The 21764-nt window shown below is 39.9% G+C and overlaps 1 protein-coding gene across 1 annotated transcript in view; it reads right to left on the bottom strand.

Moving 5' to 3' along the window:
- Positions 1-315: 315 nt before the first annotated feature.
- Positions 316-21764, bottom strand: part of chic1 (cysteine-rich hydrophobic domain 1) — a 42041-nt gene continuing 20592 nt past the window's right edge. The window contains exons 4-6 of the mRNA XM_078547473.1: positions 11515-11571; positions 4829-4888; positions 316-4159 (exon numbers count right to left, since the gene is read on the bottom strand). Coding sequence (XP_078403599.1) covers positions 4109-4159; positions 4829-4888; positions 11515-11571 — 168 coding nt within the window. The 3' untranslated portion in view covers positions 316-4108. The remainder of the gene's footprint in view (positions 4160-4828; positions 4889-11514; positions 11572-21764) is intronic.

The following is a 21764-nucleotide window of genomic DNA, read 5'->3' as shown; positions in this document are numbered from 1 at the left end:
AAGCAGCAATGTGATAATGACCAGGTAGTCTTTTTGTAACCTTTTCTTAAAAAACAGTAGTATTCATTTAGCATGCAGTGAAGAGTCCAACTGCCACTATACTCTTCCAAAGAGAAAACATAACGAGACTCATCAGGTGAAATGAATCAGGAATTAACTGGTAGGTTTTGCAAGTGATCCATTCCAACATCACCACCGGTGCAAAACTAAAATAGTCCGTTTTGTTTATTGTTGTAATATGAACAAATCCTAGATGATTTTAACTGAAGATTTAAGTAAGGGGTGGGAGATGTGGAGGAAGTTAAAACACCACACTATACTTAAAACTTGTTTTATTTATACATGTTCATAAATGACCTAGTGGGATGGAAAGTAGTACATTCTATAAGTACACAAAACAGTCAACTGTAAGCTTAATTATGACGACAGAAGATTTTGGGAGGGGGTGGAGAAGAGAAGAAAATTAGATACTTCAATTGGCAAAAATTCAAACAATGGCAATGTGATTGTTTGAATTACTGACACGTTATGAATTTCTAGTGCTAGGTGCAACTCAGAAGTATAGCACTTTATTGGTTAGGCCAATACTTTTGAAAAGATTTCATAAAACACTGATATTTATCTATATGCTTATCCATTGGTCTACAGCACGTTCAGCACAACGCGGTTTAGATGATGTAATTGAAATACAGTACAAAGGCTAGATTTGACAATAGTAAACTGAATTCTATGTTTGGAAATTTGGGGTTTTCTTCTCTTTCCACAGCCATGTTTAATAACGCAACCAACAAATATTATGCAACAATGGTGAACCTTTGCAAAATTTCCCCTTTATTCAAATAAAGTGTTTGAATTAATTTACTTTCTTCTGCTGACATCACTTGAGTACCTACTGAAAACATGCTCCACATGACAAAGGATCTTTTAATCTGTCAAATAACTTAAACAACTAAAATTAGTTTTAAAAACTACATGTAGTGAAATGTGTATTCTACATTCTTCACATGGTGTTGCCAGCAAAAATTGCTTTAATTTTTGATGTCATTTACAACTGTGTACAATCTATCATGCAACCACATTGCAGTCCTGATTATTGGACCAATTTTTAAACTGCTTCATCCACAAGCAACAAGCATGTTTGAAGAAAGTGCTTCCAAACAGCATAGACCTGCATTTGAAACTTTGTTTTTCTGCAGTTAACAAGACCAATTTGTTGCACTTTCAAATAAACAAAAAAATTACATTGAATAAAAAACATGAAAATGTTAATCAAAAATTTGAAATGGAACATTCTCCTCCATATTAGGACCTGTACTAGCAACATTCAAATTAAACAAACTATATAGATTTTTTAAAAAAGGGATGTGTAGGAATATCAGGGTACACATAGCTATCTTGTAACTTTTCAAATTACTACTTCATAATATTTTTCTATTAAACTCTGATGTAAAATTCTGGCAAAGAGCACAATTATGGTTAAAAATAGGCAACATAAAAAGTCAGTAATATAAAAGCAAAATACTGCAGATGCTGGGGATCTGAAATAAAAACAAAAGTGCTGGAACAACTCAGCAGATCTGGCCACATCTGTGGAGAGAGAAAATGTTAATGTTTCAAGTCCAATATGAAAACATTAACTGTTTCCTTTTTTCACAGACACTGTCAGACCTGTTGAGATTTTCCAGCACTGTTTTTATTATAAAAAGTCGGTATGCAGGAAGCTGCATTACAAAATCATCAGGCCAATAGTGTTCTAACATGCTAAACATACAATGTCTGGTCAGTTTTTACAAATCTGATGTGTAATACATTTTACTTCAATGCAACCTGGCAGTTATCCCTTTCTTATTAACACTTTAGCAACATTGATGCAATTAGATAGTCTTTAAATAACCCACCTGAATTTGATCAATGACCCAACAAAATTAAAGTGAGGGAATGCACAAGGCAGGAGGGGAGGTGGTTCATTTTTTTTTAAAAAGTGTGGCTATGAATAGCCATATGGTAATTAACATGATTTTTGCTCCTGGGAACTATTTTATCCAATAGTTTTGTTTTTTCATAATTTTAGAAGTTACTGTGAAATAATCCAGGTCAAATTGTTTGGGCAAAGTGATAATCCATAGAATAAAATCAAGATAATTCAAGTGTAAGTTATCTTGAGATCTATCAATTCTGATTCACAGGCAAATGTGTAGGTGATTACCGGGAATAGACAACTACTTCCACAGGTAAACCATTTAGTTAATTTGGCACTTTCTCCACATCTTTGGACCAATTTTACTCAGTTTAACAACAACTGGTTAAAATCCACATGACAAATTTATACATTTGATTGATTCTTAGAAGTTCCAAAATGGAAAAAAAATTCAGTTCTGGCACTAAGAGGAAGAAGAGGAAATGTATGTTAAATTAAAATATGAGTTGGGGGCGGGGAAAACAAAAAGGAAGGAGGGGTCCTCAAAATATATTAAAATGTAGAGACAATGTTAACCTGGAATATTAAGGCAAGCACAAAATTTAAAACAGCTATTAGGGCATTCTTTATTTAAAGGATCAAATGCTTGCAATAATTTACCAGCAAGGGCAGTGGAGCCAAATACATTAAAAGGTCATTAAAAATGCAGCTGGATACTGTGACGAGAGAGTGAGTTTGGGTACTAGAGAGACTAGCTTCAGTGTACCAAAGGCCATTTTGTCTTCCTGCCCTGACACTAAATGAGGCACCCTCTACAGCTATCTACAGTGACCCAAAGAAGAATTGTGTTACAGAATGCAATACAGGTGTGGCAGGTATATATATTAAAAGATTTATAAAATTCTCAAATATTCTGCCCTTCCCAAGTTGCAAAAAATCTATTCGTATTACACTACTGTAATTAAATATCTCTATACTAGAAAGTACAAGGTACTAAAAAAAATAGGCAATGAATTTTGGCTCCACTGCTTAAAGTTAAGCAGAGTGGCCAACTCCATCTACTTTAAAAAAAGTGTGCTAATTACTAAAAATAAAATCCACAAAACTTAATATTCCTGAAAAGAGAGCTCAACATGTATAACTTGCATCTTTACTAACTTCCCCCCTACCCCCAAATCTTTGTAGAACAGGAACACAAAGTCTCCTGGAGTATGCTTTGGAGCGAGAGAAATTAAAAATTCTTGTTGATACAAATATTCATAATGTATTCTTCTTTCACAATGAAAACTTCCAATTACATAAAACTGTTATTTAGCAACATGATTAAAACTTAGGTGTTACCAATTAAACAATGATTCTCAAATGGGAAATGAATCATTTAGTAAAATTTCAGCAGGACTACCCAAGCTAAAGCAGAGGTTAAAAAGCAAAGTATTGTGGGAGTGAGGAAAACATATTAACTAAGGGTAATTTGATACTAATAGGAACCATACACTGAATCTTCCATCCATTTTATCCTTCATCCATAATGAAATATAATATTCAACATAGTAATGCTTTGCGAGTTATAGAATAAAATTTAGTTACCTGTAGACGGCAATAATGATCAGAATACTTAAATTCAGTAGCCCTATTGCAGAAATTAGTTTTCATCTAATTAACTTCCTTAGCATGCAGTGTACATTAGAGTTTATCTTTGACTTTAATGGGAGGAATTGTTCCTAGTGTAAAAGGCACTTCCACTTCCAGTTGCATTGCTAATCTCATCATGAATATGGTATGCAGATTAAAATCTGCACAAAAATACACACGATCAAAAAGTCCTTCCATATTTCTAGATTCTTGGGATGTAGTAAAGGAGTAACATTACAATCTGTAAACATTAATATAACCACACTGTACAATATGGACTGAAGCACTATGTACAAGATTTGAGTTCTTTCAAAGTGAAAATCTCCACATTCAACAAGTGAATGGGGTAACAGATTGAGTGCAACACTTCAGAGAAAGGGAAAATAATACATGTGCAAAATGTGCTTTGTGAAAGAAAGAAAATAGATTAGAAAGATATTGACACTCACTACAGTAGATTACTGTTAAAACAGGTGTATTGGCAGTCATCTGTTCAGATATCTACAAGGCACTAAGGGCAGGAATGATATGCTGTTACTTCGGTGGTTGGGTTTTTTTTCAATCCGGTCGGAATATAGGAAATTTTGGTAAGAATTCTATTAGTATTACCTGCAAAGAATAAGAAAGAAGTTTACTTGTTTGTTCAATACCAAATACTGTTTTACATTCAGTCCACAAAAACTTACAGGAGAACCAAATAAAATACTTGCAGTGTAGAAATAAGTTTACCTAGATACCAAGAGGTGGGTTTCATACATGTTAGCACAACTAATAAACAAAACAGAAAATAACTCCTTAGATCGTGCATGCTGTGCTATTCCAAATCAAGAACATTGAAGGGCAGCTAGTCTCAGAACTCTAGAAAAGCCGATCTTGAGTGAGCCTTCACGAATCAGAGTGGAGGTGACCAGCCTACTGATTTTTGCTTCCTCTCCTCATTTCAATTCCAGGTCTGAAATTAGCCAACCAGCAGCAATCAGGGCAGTGATAATAGTGAACTTGATGAAAATAAACCTCCCACTCTTGCTCAGTTTCCAGCAATTATTGCTGGAAAATATTTATGTGGATGTTAGGCAAGGATAAAATCACTCAGTTGTGATGTCTGCAAACATTCCGCTGACATTCACTGGCCAGAATCAATGTGAAGACTGGTCATAGGCAGTGTCCATGGAATTGCGTCCTAAAAAGGATCAGTGTCTTCAGAGGAGCAAGGGAGAAAATTGGCAAAGCAAAAAAAAAAGCTTTATAACAAGGTTATCAAAATGAAGGTGTACTTACATATTCCATCATGTTACTGGACTCACATTTCCTTTTACTTAACTTCCAGTGCAAACCAAGCTAATCCCAAAACAAGAAACACACATTTAGCTGAAGACAAATGAAACTTTCAATTTAAAAAATCCTAGTGCGAGTGCTATATTAGGTAAGCCAAAGATATCAATTTCTGGAGTAATTTGATTACTTCTGTATATGAACATTATAACAAAAAGCAGCTGCCTTTATCTGAAAGTCTATCTATTCAGTCTCACTATTCACTCTTCTCTGCTACAAGTGGTGATTCAACTGGTATTGCTATCAGTCAATGGTGACAAGATTATTATTCCTCCTTCCTTGCACATTCAGCAAATAAAGTATTCAGGTGAAGAACACCTTTCGTTAACATAGCAACTCCAATGTTGGGAGCATCTTAAGATGCTTCAGAGATATAGTAAGAGAAACAGATGAAATAATGGCTGGGATTTTCCTGATGTGAGGCAAGTCCTGATGTAAGGACCCAACATGAGTCCTACATGCCCATGCAAGAGGGCAATGGGACTGTGGCTGCAGTCTTCCCAGCGGCTGCCAATTAAGATGTCCTCACAGGAAAGATGAAACTTTTATTTCTGTGCCAGGGCCAGGCAGGCGCCAGTGATTAGAGAGGTAACCCCTCCAGCAGTGATATTGGGGCCATAGGGTTGGCCATTACCAGAAGGGCCTGGAGTCTCTGGAAATTAAGGGTCCCCCCCCACCTCCCCAAGACACTGTTGGGAAGCTGCCTCCATGGGGGCTGCGCCACCACTGACTAGACAAGTGGCCATCAACTAGCCTTTGAATTATATAAATTGGTCGCCCGCCTCAGGTCGGTGGTGACCGAGCTGCTGCGGTTCCTGGTAAAATGGCCTGCCAGTGAGACAGTGTCGGGAACCCTCCTGATAACATTTTCCTGCTGCTCCAATCTCCCAACCCACCTGATAAAAATCCCAGCCCATGGGATACAGATCAAAGAGATGACTTACGGCTATGTAAAAGAGATAGGTTTTTGGAAGGTTTGTGAAGGAGGGCAGACAAGTATAGAGATATTGGAGATTAGAGAGGAAGTTCTAGAGTATCGGTAGACAGCTAAAAATTTTGCCAAAGGTAGGACAAAGCGAGGTCAATTCACAGCAGATCAAAGTTGGAGGATTAAAAGATATGAAAGTGGAAGTTAGTCTGGAGGAGGTTACAAAAGTAGGATTAAGGCCATGGCAGAATATGTAATGAAATATATAAAATTGATTTATTGGGGAAAGATTTAAGTGGGTGAGTGAGACAATGCTGGACAGGATATTAACAGCTGCACTTTGGATAAGCTGCAGTGGAAGTTCCAAGTGCGAACAATGGAAGTCCAGCAAAAAGGGCAGGAGGTAATTAAGTATGAAAGGTAAAGCTTAGATGAGGGCCCAGCATCAGGAAGAGATGAATCAAGGGCAGAGGCAGGTAATGCTACAGAGATTAATCTCTAATTACAAGCCATCTTGGTGATGAAAATAGTGAAACCTACTTCAGAGACAATTGAGGATGATCCAGAGGCTGCATATGGTTCAGTTCAGCTTGAGCAAATGATATCAGTATTTGGATTTATGCCAATTGCCAAAAAAAAAGGCCTTAGTCTTCCTGAGGTTCAGCTGAAAGAAGCCATGATGTGTCCAAGATTTGATGGCAGAAGGCATCCAACAGCATGAAAATTATGTGGATAAGAGCAGTGGCAGAGGTAGAGGTGAAGCAGTTTGCATCAGCATATATACACAGAGCACATAGTAAAAATGATGGGAGGGGGTAATCAACAGTGTTATCAAGCAGCACTTGCTTAGCAGCAACCTGCTCACCAACACTCAGTTTGGGTTCCGCCAGGGCCAATCAACTCCTGACCTCATTACAGCCTTGATTCAAACGTGGACAAAAGAGCTGAGCTCCAGAGCCGAGGGGGAGAGTGACTGCCCTTAATATCAAGGCAGCATTTGGCCAAGTGCGGCATCAAGGAGCCCGAGCAAAACTGGAGTCAATGGGAATCGGGGGGAAACTCTCCACGGCTGCAGTCATACCTAGCACAAAGGAAGATGATTGTGGTTGTTGGAAGTCTATCATTTCAGTCCTTGCAGAGACATCGCTGCAGGATTTCCTCAGGGTGGTGTCCTAGGCCCAACCATTTTCAGTTGCTTCATCAATGACCTTCCTTCCACATAAAGTCAGAAGTGAGATGTTAACTGATAACTGCACAATGTTCAGAACCATTCGTGACTCCTCAGATTCTGAAGCAGTCCACGCCTAGGTCTTTCTGCACTTGGACAATATCCAGGCTTGGGCTGACAAGTGACAAATGGCAAGTAACATTCGTGTCACACAAGTGCCAGGCAATGACCATCTCCAACGAGAGAGAGAATCTAACCATCACCCTTGGCGAGAGAGAGAGATAAAGATGAAAAGGAAGAAGTATGCAAACGTTGGATGTCAGGTAGAAAATACAATGGAGAATCAGGCTGAATATAGAAGGGCCAGAAGGGTAAATGAAGAAACAAAAAAAAAATCAAGGAGAGAGCATGAAAAGAGGCTGGCAGCGAACATAAAAGGGAATCCCAAAGTCTTCTATAAGCATGTAAATAATAAAAAAGTGGTAAAAGAAAGAGTAGGGTCGATTAGCGACAAAAAAAGGGAACTTGCACGTGGAGGTTGGAGAAATAACGGAGGTGCTGAACGAGTACTTTGCATCGGTCTTTACAAAGGAAGAAGGTGCTACCCAGGCTGGGGTGAGAGAGAGGAGGCAACTGGTACACTAGAATAGCTTATGATAGAGAGGAAGAAGGAAGGAGGTTTAGAAAAACTATCTTTGCTTAAAATAGATAAGGTACCCGGACCAGAGGAAATGCATCCAAGGGTACTGAGGGAAGAGAGAGAGTGGAAACTGCAGAGGCACTAGTGATAATCTTCTGATCTTCGTTAGATACAGGGAGGTGCCTGGAGACTGGAGAATACTCCCTTATTCAAGAAAGGGTGCAAGGATAGAGCTGGAAACTACAGATCAGTCAGTTTGACCTCAGTGGTAGGGAAACTTCTGGAAATTACTGTATGGGATAATATCAATAGTCATTTGGACAAGTGCAGGATAATTAGGAAAGCCAGCATGGATTCATTAAGGGAAAATCATGTTTAACTTTTTTTTGAGCTTTTCAAGGAGGTAACAGAGAAGGTTGATAAGGGAAATGCTGTTGATACGGTGTATATGGATTTTCAAAATGCATTTCATACAGTGCCACACAGACTTGAGCAAAATTCTAGGTCATGAAATAAAAGGGAAAGTAGGCACTTGGATAAGAAATTGGCCGAGTGACAGGAAACAGATAGTAGAATAAATGAAACAAAAACAAAAACAAAAATAGCTGGAAAAACTCAGCAGGTCTGACAGCATCTGTGGAGAGGAATACTGTTAATGTTTTTTTTGTAGAGTCATACAGACTCTAAACGTTAACTGTATTCTTCTCTGCAGATGCTGTCAGACCTGCTGAGTTTTTCCAGCTACTTTTGTTTTTGTTTCAGATTTCCAGCATCCGCAGTATTTTGCTTTTATTATAGTAGTAACAAATGGTTGTTTTTCAGATTGGAGGAAGGTTTAGGGTGGAGAGCTGAGAAATATTAGAAGAAATTAACATAGAGAGAAGAGGTACTAGCGAGTTTAGCGGCCTTAAAAGTGGATAAATCCGCAGGCCCAGATAAGATGTATCCCAGGCTGTTGAGGGAGGCAAGGGAAGAGATATCATGGCTGTAACTTTCAAATCCTCTCTGGCCACAGGTGAGGTGCCAGAGGACTGCTAATATTGTCCCATTATTAAAAAAAGGAATAGACCAGGAAATTACAGGCCTGTCAGTCTAACCTTGGTGTTGGGGAAGTTACTAGAAAGAATTCTGAGGGACAGAATATATCTGCACTTGGAGAGACATGGATTAATCAGGGATAGCATGGATTTGTTAAGGAAAGGTTGTGTTTGACAAATTTGATTGAATTTTTTGAGTAGGTAACCAGAACTGTTGATGAGGGTAATGCATTTGATGTGGTCTACATGGACTTTAGCAAGGGGTCAGTGTTGGGACCCTTGCTCTTCTGGATATATTCATGACCTAGACTGTGGTGTGCAGGGCATGATTACAAAATTTGCAGATGATATGAAGATTGGAAATGTTGTCAACTGTGATGGGGATAATCTTGAACTTCAAAAGGACATGGACACGTTAGGCAGACATGTGGCAGATGAAGCTCAATGTAGAGAAGTGTGAGATGATTCATTTTGGCAGGAAAAATATGGTGAGACAGTATAAAATAAAGGGAGAGCCTCTAAAGGAGGTGCAGGAACAAAGGGACCTCATGTACATACACAGTTCATTGAAGATGGCAGGGCATGTTAATAGAGCAGTTAATAAAGCATATATTATCTTAGGCTTTATTAATAGGAGCATTGAGTACAAGAGTAAGGAAGTCAAGTTGAATTTGTATACGACACTAGTTAAGCCTCATCAGGAGTACTGTGTCCAGTTCTGGGTGCCATACTTGAGGAAGTACATGAAGGCATTGGAGAGAGTACAGAGGAGATTCACAAGAATGATTCCAGGGATCAACAACTGTAGCTATGAGGATAGATGAGAGAAGTTGGGTCTCTTTTTCTTTGGAGAAAGGAAAGCTGGGAAGAGACTTGATAGATTAAAGATCCTGAGGAGTATGGACAGGGTAAATAGTGAGAAACTGTTCCAACTTAAGAGAACATCAAGAACTAGAGGGCACAGATTAAAAATAATTGTCAAAAGGATAAATGTGATGTGAGGAAAAATGTTTTCATTCAGAGGGTGGTTAGAGTCTGGAACAAACTTCCTCAAAAGGGCGGTGGAGGCAGGTTCGATCGAGGTATTAAAAAGGGAATTAGATTGCTACCCAAAAATAATGTGCAAGGTTACGGAGTTAAGGCAGGGGAGTGGGACTTGGATGAAATGCTCTTTCAGAGAACCGGGGCAGATGCAATGGGCTGAATGGCCTCCTTCTGCACTGTAAAGATACTGTGATTCAATGGCATTACCATTGCTGAATCCTCCACTAACAACATCCTAGGGGCTACCATTGACCAGAAACGGAACTGGATTAGCCATATAAATATGGCCGCTACAAGAGTAACAGAAACTAGGAATCCTGTGGCAAGTAACTCAGAAAAAGTGACTCCCCAAAGATTGTGCACCATTTACAAGACACAGGTTAGGAATGTGATAGAATACTCTCCGCTTGTCTGGAAGAGTGCAGACCCAACAACACCCAAGAAGCTTGACACCATCCAGGACAAAGCAGCCCGCTTGATTGGCAACCCATCCATAAACATTCACTCCCTCCACTAGCGATGCAGTGTGTACCATCTACAAGATGCACTGCAGGAATTCATCAAGGTTCCTTCGACAGCACTTCCCAACCTATAACTGCTACCATCTAAAAAGGACCAGGGCAGCAGATAGATGAGAACACCGCCATCTGGAAGTTCCCCTCCAAGCCACTCACCATCCTGACTTGGAAATATATCCCTATTCCTTCACTGTTACTGGGTCAAAATCCTGGAACTCCTTCTGTAACAGCACTGTGGGTGTAACTACACCAGATGGGCTGCAGCTGTTCACCATCACCTACTCAAGGGCAAATAGGGTTGGGCAATAAATGCTAGCTAGCCAGCGACACCCACATTTCATAAATCAATAAAAAAAATACACAGAAGCTGATTCAAAGCCCATGGATGATATTGCTGAGAGACCACATGTAGTTAAGGAAGACAAGGAAGCAAGAATCAATCCTTGGAGAAGGCTTAAGATGACTGTAAAGACGAAAGCAATTGTTGGAAATACATTGGCTCCATCCAGATAGACTGGAGTAGTTCCATGCAAAAGCAGTCTAATTAGAGGATAGTGAAGGAGAATGAAACCATCGCTATTTCAGAAAGGTGAAGTAGGGATAATACGTCATAGTTTTGGTCATACAGGTTGTAATTTGAAACTTGAACTAGGGCAATTTCAATGCAGTGAGTGTGGTGAAGGCTGGGTTACACAGATTAAAACAGGGTTTTGGGAGAGTTGACCATGCAGTTGAGCATATTCACGTCAACATGCTAAATATGTTGGTGTCGCTCTTAGTTGAGCTTTCGTCATCTCTCTCCTAAAAATAATCCCACAATACAAGCATCTGTAATGAAGTTATTAATTTGCAATCAGATTAGATAGAGGTGGTGATTGAATTCTCCCTTAAAGCAATGTAATAATTCTGAACCATATAACTTTGGCAATGTAGAAAATACAGAGAATAATACCTTGGACATTTAAATGAAAGATTCAAATCATGGCTTTCAAAAGGGAATTGGATAATCTTCTGAATGGAAAATATGTTCAGAGCTACAGGGAAAAGGCAGCAGAACTAGTTATGTTGCTTTTGCAGAGAGCCAGCATTGGCACAACAGTCCAAATGGTTTTCTGTGCTATAACAACCATTTGTATTCTCACAAGTCAAGGTATGGACATGTACAGGTACAAGCAAAATATTAGCGCCACCATGTGGATTTACTGGTTGAAAATTTCAATCAGTACAGTTTTTACCAATTCATAAAACAAATGACTATTTATGCACTTCATATATACAGAAACATTAATTTTCTCACCTTGTGGTACAATCTGTTGTTCTCCCATTCTAACAGCTTTTGTATTGATCTTCTAGTCTGAAAAACATTAAATGAAAGATTTTCTCTTGACATTATACTTAAAAGTTTTTTTTTTAAAAAATTCATTCATGGGATGTGGGCTTCGTTAGCTGGGCCAGCACCTATTACCCATCCCTAGTTGCCCTTGAGGTGATGAGCTGCCATCCATGTGGTGTAGGTACACCCACACTGCTGTTAGGAAGGGAGTTCCAGGATTTTGACCCCATGGCAGTGAAGGAACAACAACATACCTCCAAGCCAGGATGGTGAGTAACTTGGAGGGGAACTTCCAGGTGGTGTTCCCATCTACCTGCTGCGCTCATTCTTCTAAATGGTACTGGTTGTGGGTTTGGAAGGTGCTGTCTAAGGAGCCTTGGTGAATTCCTGCAGTGCATCTTGTAGGTGGTACACACTGCTGCTCCTATGCATTGGTGGGTGGTGGAGGAAGTGAATGTTTGTAGATGTGGTGCCAATCAAGTGGACTGCATTGTCCTGGATAGTGTCAAGTTTCTTGACTGTTGTTGGAGCTGCAATCATCCAGGCAAGTGGGGGAGTATTCCAGCACACTCTTCACTTATGCCTTGTTGATGGTGGACAAGCTTTGGGGAGTCAGGAGATGAGCCACTCGCAGCAGCATTCCGATCCTCTGGCCTGCTCTTGTAGCCACAGTATTTATATGGCTAGTCCAGTTCAGTTTCTGGTCAATGGTAACCCCAGGATGTTGATAATGGGGGAATTCAATGATGGTAATGCCTTTGAACGTCAAGGGGCGATAGTCATTGCCTGGCACTCATGTGGCATGAATGTTACTTGCCATTTGTCAGCCAAAGTCTGGATATTGTCCAGGTCTTGCTGCATTTGGACATGGACTGCTTCAATATCTATGGGGTTGCGAATGGTGAACATTGTGCAATCATTATCAGTGATCATCCCCACTTCTGACCTTATGATGGAAGGAAGGTCATTGATGAAGCAGTTGAAGATGTTTGTGCCGAGGATGCTACCTTAGGAACTCCTGCAGTGATGTCCTGGAACAGAGATGACTGACCAACAACCACAACCATCTTCCTTTGTGCTAGGTATGACTCCAACCAGTGGAGAGAGTTTTCCTTGATGCCCATTGACTCCAGTTTTTATGGGGCTCCCTGATATCACATTCAGTCAAATGCGGCCTTGATGTCAAGGGCGTTCACACTCCCCCCTCGGCTCTGGAGTTCAGCTCTTTTGTCCACGTTTGAACCAAGGCTGTAATGAGGTCAGGAGGTGAGTGGCCCTGGCGGAACCCAAACTGGGCGCCAGAGGGCAGGTTATTGCTAAGCAAGTGCCTCTTGATAGCACTGTTGATGAACCCTTCCACCACTTTACTGAGAGCAGACCGATAGGGTGGTAACTGGCTGTGTTGGATTTGTCCTGCTTTTTGTGTACAGGACATACCTGAGCAATTTTCCACATTGTCAGGTAGATGCTAGTAGCAAGGTATTTAATAAATCAGAAGATTTAGTGACGTGAAACATTTTATCACTTTGCATTTTGGACTTCTGACATTATAAAGGGTAGCCCATTACAAACTTCCCCAACTTTTACTTGCTTAATCAGTAACTTCTGAAGAGATGGGAGCAAGTTTACATAATAAAAAAAATTATACCAAAGACTTAAGTTAAATTAATAAAATTTCATGACCCAGTTTTTAAAGAATTAAAAAATGACATCAATTGGCAGGACACATGGGTTCGCACCTCCACTATCCTATATTGGGGATTTCAGGAAAGCTATCAGGCAGGCATAAAAGTTTAAATGTTGCCTGTAGAGTGAGTTGCCCAATACACACCCTAGTGAAGAATTACAAAACAGCACTGCAAAGACATTTTCCTGTCATTCTTAGCAACAGGTAAATATGGATGCAAGCACTGTTATAACTTCATTTGCAGTTCCCATATCTGGTGCAGTTATCCAACAGCAATGAATTCAAGGCCACAGGTGAAAACTGGCGTTACCATTTGACTAAAAAAAATGGCAATTCTGCCACATAACATGGTCTGCTGGAAGGTCTTAGAAAACATTCCAGACTCAGTGTAAAGAAATAGAAGGAACCAAACATTTTATTCCTAATACCATGCTGCACTAGGGGAAAACTGTGTGCGACACTGCCAATGCTTTAAATTATTCATAATAGATCAGGTGCTACCCCCCAAAAAAAAACCTGATGCCAACATTATTGTCAGAGTATTTGATCCAGCAGCAAGAAGCTCTGCACAGGCTAATTATCATGACCAAAAGTCCACAAAGCCCAAAACAAGAAAAAAAAAAGCCAATAGCAACAATGGGTAGTACCTTTTCTTGATTTGTTCTCTTGGAGAGAAGTTATTTAAAGAGTATCGAGTGCAGGTTACTAGATTAGGCAAATACACAGATTTCCAGTTTCTTATTTATTTTTGACTCCTCTCTTTGGCTCTCTCTGTACTCCTAAAACATGGATTACTGCTAACTTCCTCCTTATTTGCTCTGGAAAAGATGTGTACTTCGGTCCAAATATTTCTACTGTCTGTAGCCTCTTGCTTGCTTGCCTGAGCAATATCTGTGGTCACCTTGGACTCCTGAATTTACCAGCTATTTTTGCTGAATTTGTTGCCAATGTGTGAAAAAACAACAAAAGGGAGCAAAATGGAAGTGTGAATAGGAAGGGAATCAGAAATTAAGGGGATAACAAGATGTTCAAACACTCCACAGTAGTTGTTATTTGGAACTGTGCCAGTGGGTAATGACAAGAGAGAGGCTACTATTTGTGGAGAGCATTACATCATACTGGATAATAAGGCTTACTTGTGGGGGACCAGGAAATATTTCTGCAGAGCTTTCTCTCAGGAAATAGGTAAGCCAATAAGAGTGGACCCTAGTCTGTGGAAACTGTAAGCTTCATGGGGCAAATAATCTTCTCATTGTATGTTTGATGTTCTCAGCTATGCAGCCGGATTTAAAAAATCAATCCCTAATTGAACGTTTTGTGTCATGTATTCATTCTATATCCAACTACATCTGCTCTGCCACTCGTGCATTTTAGCACTTTAAAATTACAGTATAGAAAAGCAGGATATATGGAAGATGCAGGCACGGAAGACTGGGTTCTTGGGCAGCAGAATTGTGCCAAGAATGAAAGTTGGAGGTTACAGAGCCATGCCACTCTACTAAATTGCTAACTGGCTCTGGAAAACTGAAACTTGTGCATTGAGTCCATAAAAACAATTGGACACTCAGTACACTAACGTTGTTTGATTTAACTTTTAATAAGTGAATATCAGAGATGCTGCAACTGAAAGTCCATGAAAAAATGTTGCTTTGAAAATCAAGTTCACATTGGCAACTGCATTCTTCAATAAAGTTCAAATCTTAGTAATACTTTGCTGATTTGTATTACTAAACACATGAATGTACAATAATCAATTCACAAGCTTCAAATATGACAATTTAAATGTCAAATATTAGAATCCAAAGTTAAAGTTCATTGCAATTTTAAAAGTGTGTATATACTCTAAGAGTTACAGCAAATATCATTGCACAGTGATTTTAAAACCAAAAAAATGGACGCTAATTACTTTTAAATACTCATTTATTTTCTTAAGTTCTCCTTTCTTTTTACGCAAGAGTGCAAATAAGCTCCACCCTCCTGTCAGTTATATTACATGCAGCAGGATCACTTAGGTACAGCAATTAAGGGCATCATACAGTTCACAGACCAAGATGGCTTTATGCAAAAAAAATTTCCAAATTCTGAAAATGGTTAAAACTTCATGTTATCAGCTAAAATTACTTGGCATTGCAATAGTGCGGTGGTCAGATTTACTTCCAATAATAATGCTAAAATGTTAATAGGAAACATAACTCTCCCAATAGATTTTCTGAGCAAAAGAGTGCATTCTCGTAACCGATTGCTAATGCTGAAATGCATTTTGCCAAAGACAATCCTGGGGTTATTGGAATGAGATTCCTAAAGTGAAACAGGTGTTTCTGGCTGTCTCGTCAGCTTAGCTCATTTTGTAGTGACATCGCCTTAAGTGTCAGATGATTATGGGTTCAAACCCCTACTCTAGACTTGATCGCACCATATTACTCCCGTGTAGCTATAAGGGAATGCTGCATTGTTAAATAAGACATCCTTCAGGTGACATGTTAAACTGTCACATCTGCCCTTCCTCAGTCAACACCAAATAAAAAAAAAATCAATTGATGTTTGTAGCATCTAATGGGGAGCAAAATGGCTACCACAATTGCCTACGTAACAATAGTCACTGCACTTCAAAACAATTCATTGCATGCAAAAACATCCAAAAGGTTTGGAGGAATGTGCAGGATAAATATAAGCATAAGTCTATTTTCCTTTTCTTCAATAGTTTCCATGCAGGCCTTCTCTGGACAGGTATATCAATCTGCATGAAGATGTATATTATCTTTCACTTGGAAAATATTTGGTAATTTTTGTAACCAGCCTATTCGAGAAAAAAATACTTAAAAATGTTATTCCCTCTTCCCCATTAAGAGTACCAACAGTGTACATGGTGGTCATGTAGCAGCGTCCCTTGTTTATTTTGGTAGCAGCGAGGTAATGTGAAACAATACAAGGGCATTCTAAAATCCACAAGAGCTAGGTTGGTTTTTCCTCATGCCTTTTCTAAAGTAATTAGACCATCCCACCACACTAATTAATTTAATGCAATCCGCAATGGTTATCCATTCTTTAAAACAAAAAAAAATGAAAATCACAAATCTTTGCAATCATAAAAACCGAATTATATTTAACCCATTTTGTGGCAATTTTAAGTTTTACTTGAACCAGAAGTTAATATATTCTTAAATATCCATTCAACAGAGGGAGAGAGAACTACGTCTCACTTTTCTCACACTCATTTGATGTTCCCCTGTGAATCACTTCACACAATTGCATTGATTACAGTGAGAACCAATGCTGAGAAACAAAGCTTGACAGTCACAAAGGGCCACTCTATAGGGTGACAAACTGAATGGAGGATGCCAGCAAGGTTAAAACATCAGGAAAGGAAGATAACATTCTAGATATAATGGGTTTTAAAAGCATGTACCATGAAAGTAGAAGAGAAGGCTGAGGGACGCGAGAGTTTGTATGGAAGTAAGGGTCTAAGAATTTGAATTGGAATATATGAGTGAGCAAAAGAATTTGGATTTCAGTAAACTGAGAAGCACTGCATATTTGGAGTTTAAGAGAAACAAGACATAAGGTCCAAAGGAATGATCATCACAGTATTGATAAAACAGATGCACAAGGTTGAATTGGGGAGGGGGTAGGAAGAGAGAAAGGATGAACAGAATGAAAAATTTAAAAACTAGCATTAAGAAAAATTTGCAGCATTTTCTCATTTTATTTTTGATCTCCATGTATTGCTCTTCCAAGTCTTTTCATATGAACATAATGCTGGTTTGGACAATAGGATACAAGATTTTAACATCTCAGTCAGATGAACGAAAGCTCCAGTGCTTCTAAGTTTTAAAAAATGAACTTTTCAATTTTGGTACAGTCTTACAATCTATGTCAAACCAGCTATATTCTAGTTTCCCAACATCACAAACACACAGCTTTAGGTGGCTAGATCCATCCTTTATTTTTCCCCACTTAGCACAGTGGTTATGTCACACTACATGATACAGGATTTTGTGATGGTGGAGGTGAGATGTCATCTTCATAATGATTGAATGGTGGTATCTCTGCCAGTAATACTGTGGACAGTTGAGTCTGTGAAAAATAGGTGGTAGAAGATCAAATAGTCAACGTGTTTGTTTCTTCACCACCTAATATAGTGCCAGTCTGGAAGCCAAGTCCTGAAGAACTTGGCAGCTCCATCACTAGTAGTGCAAACTTAAAGTCCCTCAGAGCTTCCTGCTTCCTCTCAGTGACAATCAACACAGGAGAATGGGGATGGGGGATGGTGATCAATAAATGGTTCCTTGCTCTTAACTTACTTGATGCTATGAGACTTCAAGGAGCTGTGTCAATACTGAAGATTTCCAGGAATGTAAACAGGTTAGAGAATTGGGCAGGTAGAAGTCAGATGAAAATTAATGTTGAGAAATATGCAACACAATGGCAATATTTTAAAAAGATTAAAAGAGCAGAAAGACTAAGGGGTTCATATACATAAATCTGTAAAAGTTGGAAGGCAAGTTCATTTGGTTATAGCTGATGCTGGGCTCCCCACACCCCAGCGGAAATGTCAGAGGTAAGCCCGCCTCTGCTTAGCTGGCACACCCTATTTTAATTTTCGGTTAACGGCCCTTTAATTTGTATGAGCATTATTAGTAAAATACAAATTAAAGCATTATTAATAAAACTCAAGATCGCTAAAGGGCATAGAGTACAAAAGCAAGGAGGTAATGCTTTAGAATGTAAAATCACTGAGCAGAGTTCAGCTAGACTCTGGTGTTGAGTTTTGGTACAAAAGAGATTTACCAAGAAGACGCTTTCTTTATGAGACATTAGAGAAACTGGGGCTCATTTCGAGAGGACAGGTTGAATAGAGCTGTAATGAGTGGTTTTAGAGAAAATATATTACCAGTGGGCAAGCTCGCAAATTTACCACCAAAGGAATGGAAAAAGCTAGGAAACTACGTTCTTTTTAAAAGGAGGGTTGCTAAAACTTGACCCTACCAGAAAATGAAAGCGGAGTCCATAATAGCTTTCAAGAAGAGAGAATAAATATTTGAAAAACAAAGACGATGGGCTGAATTTTACAAGCCACCCAGGGGCAGGAAAGCAAGTGGGAGGACTCATAAATTAGGGCATTGTGCAATCTTGCCAGGACCCCTAGTGTCAATTGAATGCCACTCCCCACAGTTTTTGCCTCCCCAATCAGCTTGGCCTCAGCAAGATCCCAGATGTACCTGAATGCCCAGGTCCATCACTGAACGCCGCCACCTTGTCTACCTGAAGCAGCCACTGCTCCTGCTGGTGTGGGTATGCAGAACTGCTGGCCACCAAGTGGCCAGCAGCTCTATTAGGCGGGATTTCCTCCTGGAGAGGGACTGAAGACCTGTCTCATACAAATTAAAGGGCCGTTAACCGAACATTAAAACGGGATGTGCCAGCTAATCAGAGGGGGGCTTCTCTCTGACATTTCCGCTGGGGTGTGGGGAGCTCAGCATCAGCTATAACCAACGTTTGGGGAAAGAAATGGGTATAGGGCTAAAGGTACGGCTCTGTCAAAGGCCCACAGGCAACTATGGATCAAGTGGCCCATTCTCTAAAATTGTCTGCACTGGAGTGCTCCTTTGGGCTGCATTAGAGTGCTTCAGTTGGAGTTTGGCGAAAGAGGGAATTTGTTGAAGAGGGAGCCTTTCATTTTCGACCTTTCCTCAGTAAGAGTGGCAGCCTTGGTAAGTTGGACCTGGTAAGTATTTCTTCTGTCCTTAATAATTTTCTCTAAACTAGAGGAAGTAAGTCATGGCAAGGCTGCTTGGCCAAGTGGAATGCTCCCACTGTGTTAGGTGCGAAGTCAGACACTTTTAGTGTCAAAGGTGACCATGTGTGCAGAAAGTGTCTCCAACTGCAGCTACTCAAAATCCATGTTGTTTCGAAGCTGAAGCTGCGCCTGGAGTCACTATGGAGCATCCGCAAAGATGAGATCTTCATGGATAGCATGTACAGTGAAGTGGTCACAATACAGTAAAGAGTGCACAGGAAGAAAGGAAATGGAGCACCAGACAGAGTAAAAGCACTAGGCAGGTAGTTCATGTCCCCTGAATCCATCTCCCTCTCTAACAGATTTTCCATTTTGGATACTACTGGGGGAGATGGCTTCTCAGGGGAATGCAGCAAGAGCCAAGTCCGTGGCACCATGAGTGGCTCAGTTGCAAAGAGGGAGGGAGGGGGAGAAAAAAGAGAGGATGCGCAATAGTGATAGGGGATACCTACTAGCTTGCCCGTTGGTAAAACCAAAACTACTCATTACAGCTCTATTTGATCTGTCATCTTGAAATGAGCCCCAGTTGCTCTTGTCCCTCAAAGCATCAGGGCAACAGATTAGACATTTCTGCAGCTGCAGACGTGACACCAGGATGGTATGTTGCCTGCCGGGTGCTAGGGTCAAGGATGTCACTGAGTAGATGCAGGACATTCTGAAGGGGAGGGTGAACAGCCAAAGGTGGTGGTCTATATCGGCACCAATGACATAGGTAAAAAGAGGACAAGGTCCTGAAAGCAGAATATAGGGAGCTAGGAAATAAATTAAAAAGCAGTATCTCAAAAGGTAGTAATTTCAGGATTACTCCCAGTGCCACATGCTAATGAGATCAGGAATAGGAGAACAGACCAGATGAATACATGGCTGGAGAGATGCTGTATCAATCCTGAGGCATTGGGACCAATTCCAGGGAAGGTGGGGCCTGTACAAACTGGACGGGTTGCACCCAGCAGGACCGGGACCAATATCCTCACTGGGATATTTGCTTGCACCCTGGTGGGAGTATTTAAACTAGATTGGCAGGGGGTGGGAATCTGAGTGGGGAGACACGAGAGGGAAACAGAGATAGGAATGGAAGACAGAAAAGTAGAAAGCAAAAGCGGAAGGCAGAGAAAACAAGGGCTAGCAGCAAATAGGGCCATAGTACAAAAAAAAAGTGTGCAAAAATGTTAAAAAGACAAGTCTAAAGGCACTGTATCTGAATGCACGGAGCATTCACAACAAGGTAGACGAATTAGTAGTGCAAATAGGTGTAAATAGGTATGATGTGATTGCGATGACAGAGACATGGTTGCAGGGTGACCAAGGCTTGGAACTGAATATCCAAGGGTACCAATACTTAGGTCGGACAGGCAAAAAAGAAAAGGAGGTGGCATGGTATTGTTAGTTAAGGGTGAAATCAGTGTGATAGTGGGCGAGGATATTGGCTCAGAAAATCTAGGTGTAGAAATCAGTCTGGGTGGAACTAAGAAGCAACAAGGGGCCGATAACGTAGGGGATGGCATTAAACAGGCAATTAAGAGATGCATGTAACAAGGGTGCTACAGTAATCATGGGTGACTTTAATTTACATATAGATTGGGCAAACCAAATTAGCAATAATACTGTGGCGGATGAATTCCTGGAATGTACACGAGTATTTTAGACCAGTATGTCAAGGATCCAACTAGGGAACAGGCAAGCCTACCTATTGGTATTGTTCAATGAGAAGGGATTAATTAATAATCTTATTATGCTGAGTCCTTTAGGCAACAATGACCATAACATGACAGAATTCTTCACTAGGATGGAAAGTGAAGTAGTCTGATCTGAAACTAGGGCCCTAAATCTAAACAAAGGAAATTACGAAGACATGAGGCGTGAGTTGGCTAAAACAGATTGGGGAACTTCATTAAAAAGCATGACAGTGGCTAGGTAATGGCTAATATTTAAGGAATGAATGTATGCATTGCAACAGTTATACATTCCTTTCTGATGCAAAAACACAAAAGGGAAAGCAGCCCAACCATGGCTAACAAAAGAAATTAAGGATAGTATTAGATCCAAAGAGGAGTTGTATTAAAAAGTTGCTAGGTAAAGTAGCAAGCCTGAGGATTGGGAGCAGTTTAGAATTCAGCCAAAGAGTGCCGGGAGATTGATTAAGAGAGGGAAGAGAGAGTATGAGAGTAAACTTACAAGGAACATAAAAGTGGACTGTAAAAGCTTCTATGTAAAAATAAAAAGATAATTGAAGAGAAATGTAGGTCCCTTGCAGTCCAAAACAAGATAATTTATATTGGAGAACAAAGAAATATTAGAGCAGTTAAACAACTATTTGAGTTCTGTCTTCACAGAGGAGGACACAAAACTTCACAGAAACATTAGGGAACCAAGGGTCTAGTGAGAAGGAGGAATTGAAGGAAATTAGTATTACTAAAACAATACTGCTGGAGAAATTAATGGGACTGAAAGCCAATAAATCACCAGGGCCTGATAATCTATACCCCAGGGTATTAAAAGGAGGTGGCCATGGAAACAGTGGATGCATTGGTTGTCATCTTCCAAAATTCTGTAGATTTTTGAACAGTCCCAGCAGTTTGGAGGGCAGCAAATGTAACCCACTATTTAAAAAAGGAGGGAGGGAGAAGACAATGAATTACAGACTGGTTAGCCTAAACTCAGTGGTAGGGAAAATGCTAGAGTCTATTATAAAGGATGTGATCACAGAACATTTAGAAAATATCAGGATTA

This window comes from Cetorhinus maximus, chromosome 8 (genome assembly GCF_964194155.1).
Source record: "Cetorhinus maximus chromosome 8, sCetMax3.hap1.1, whole genome shotgun sequence".
Taxonomy (NCBI): domain Eukaryota; kingdom Metazoa; phylum Chordata; class Chondrichthyes; order Lamniformes; family Cetorhinidae; genus Cetorhinus; species Cetorhinus maximus.
The sequence above is the reverse complement of the archived record's forward strand: the minus strand, read 5'-3'. Positions and strand labels throughout refer to the sequence as shown.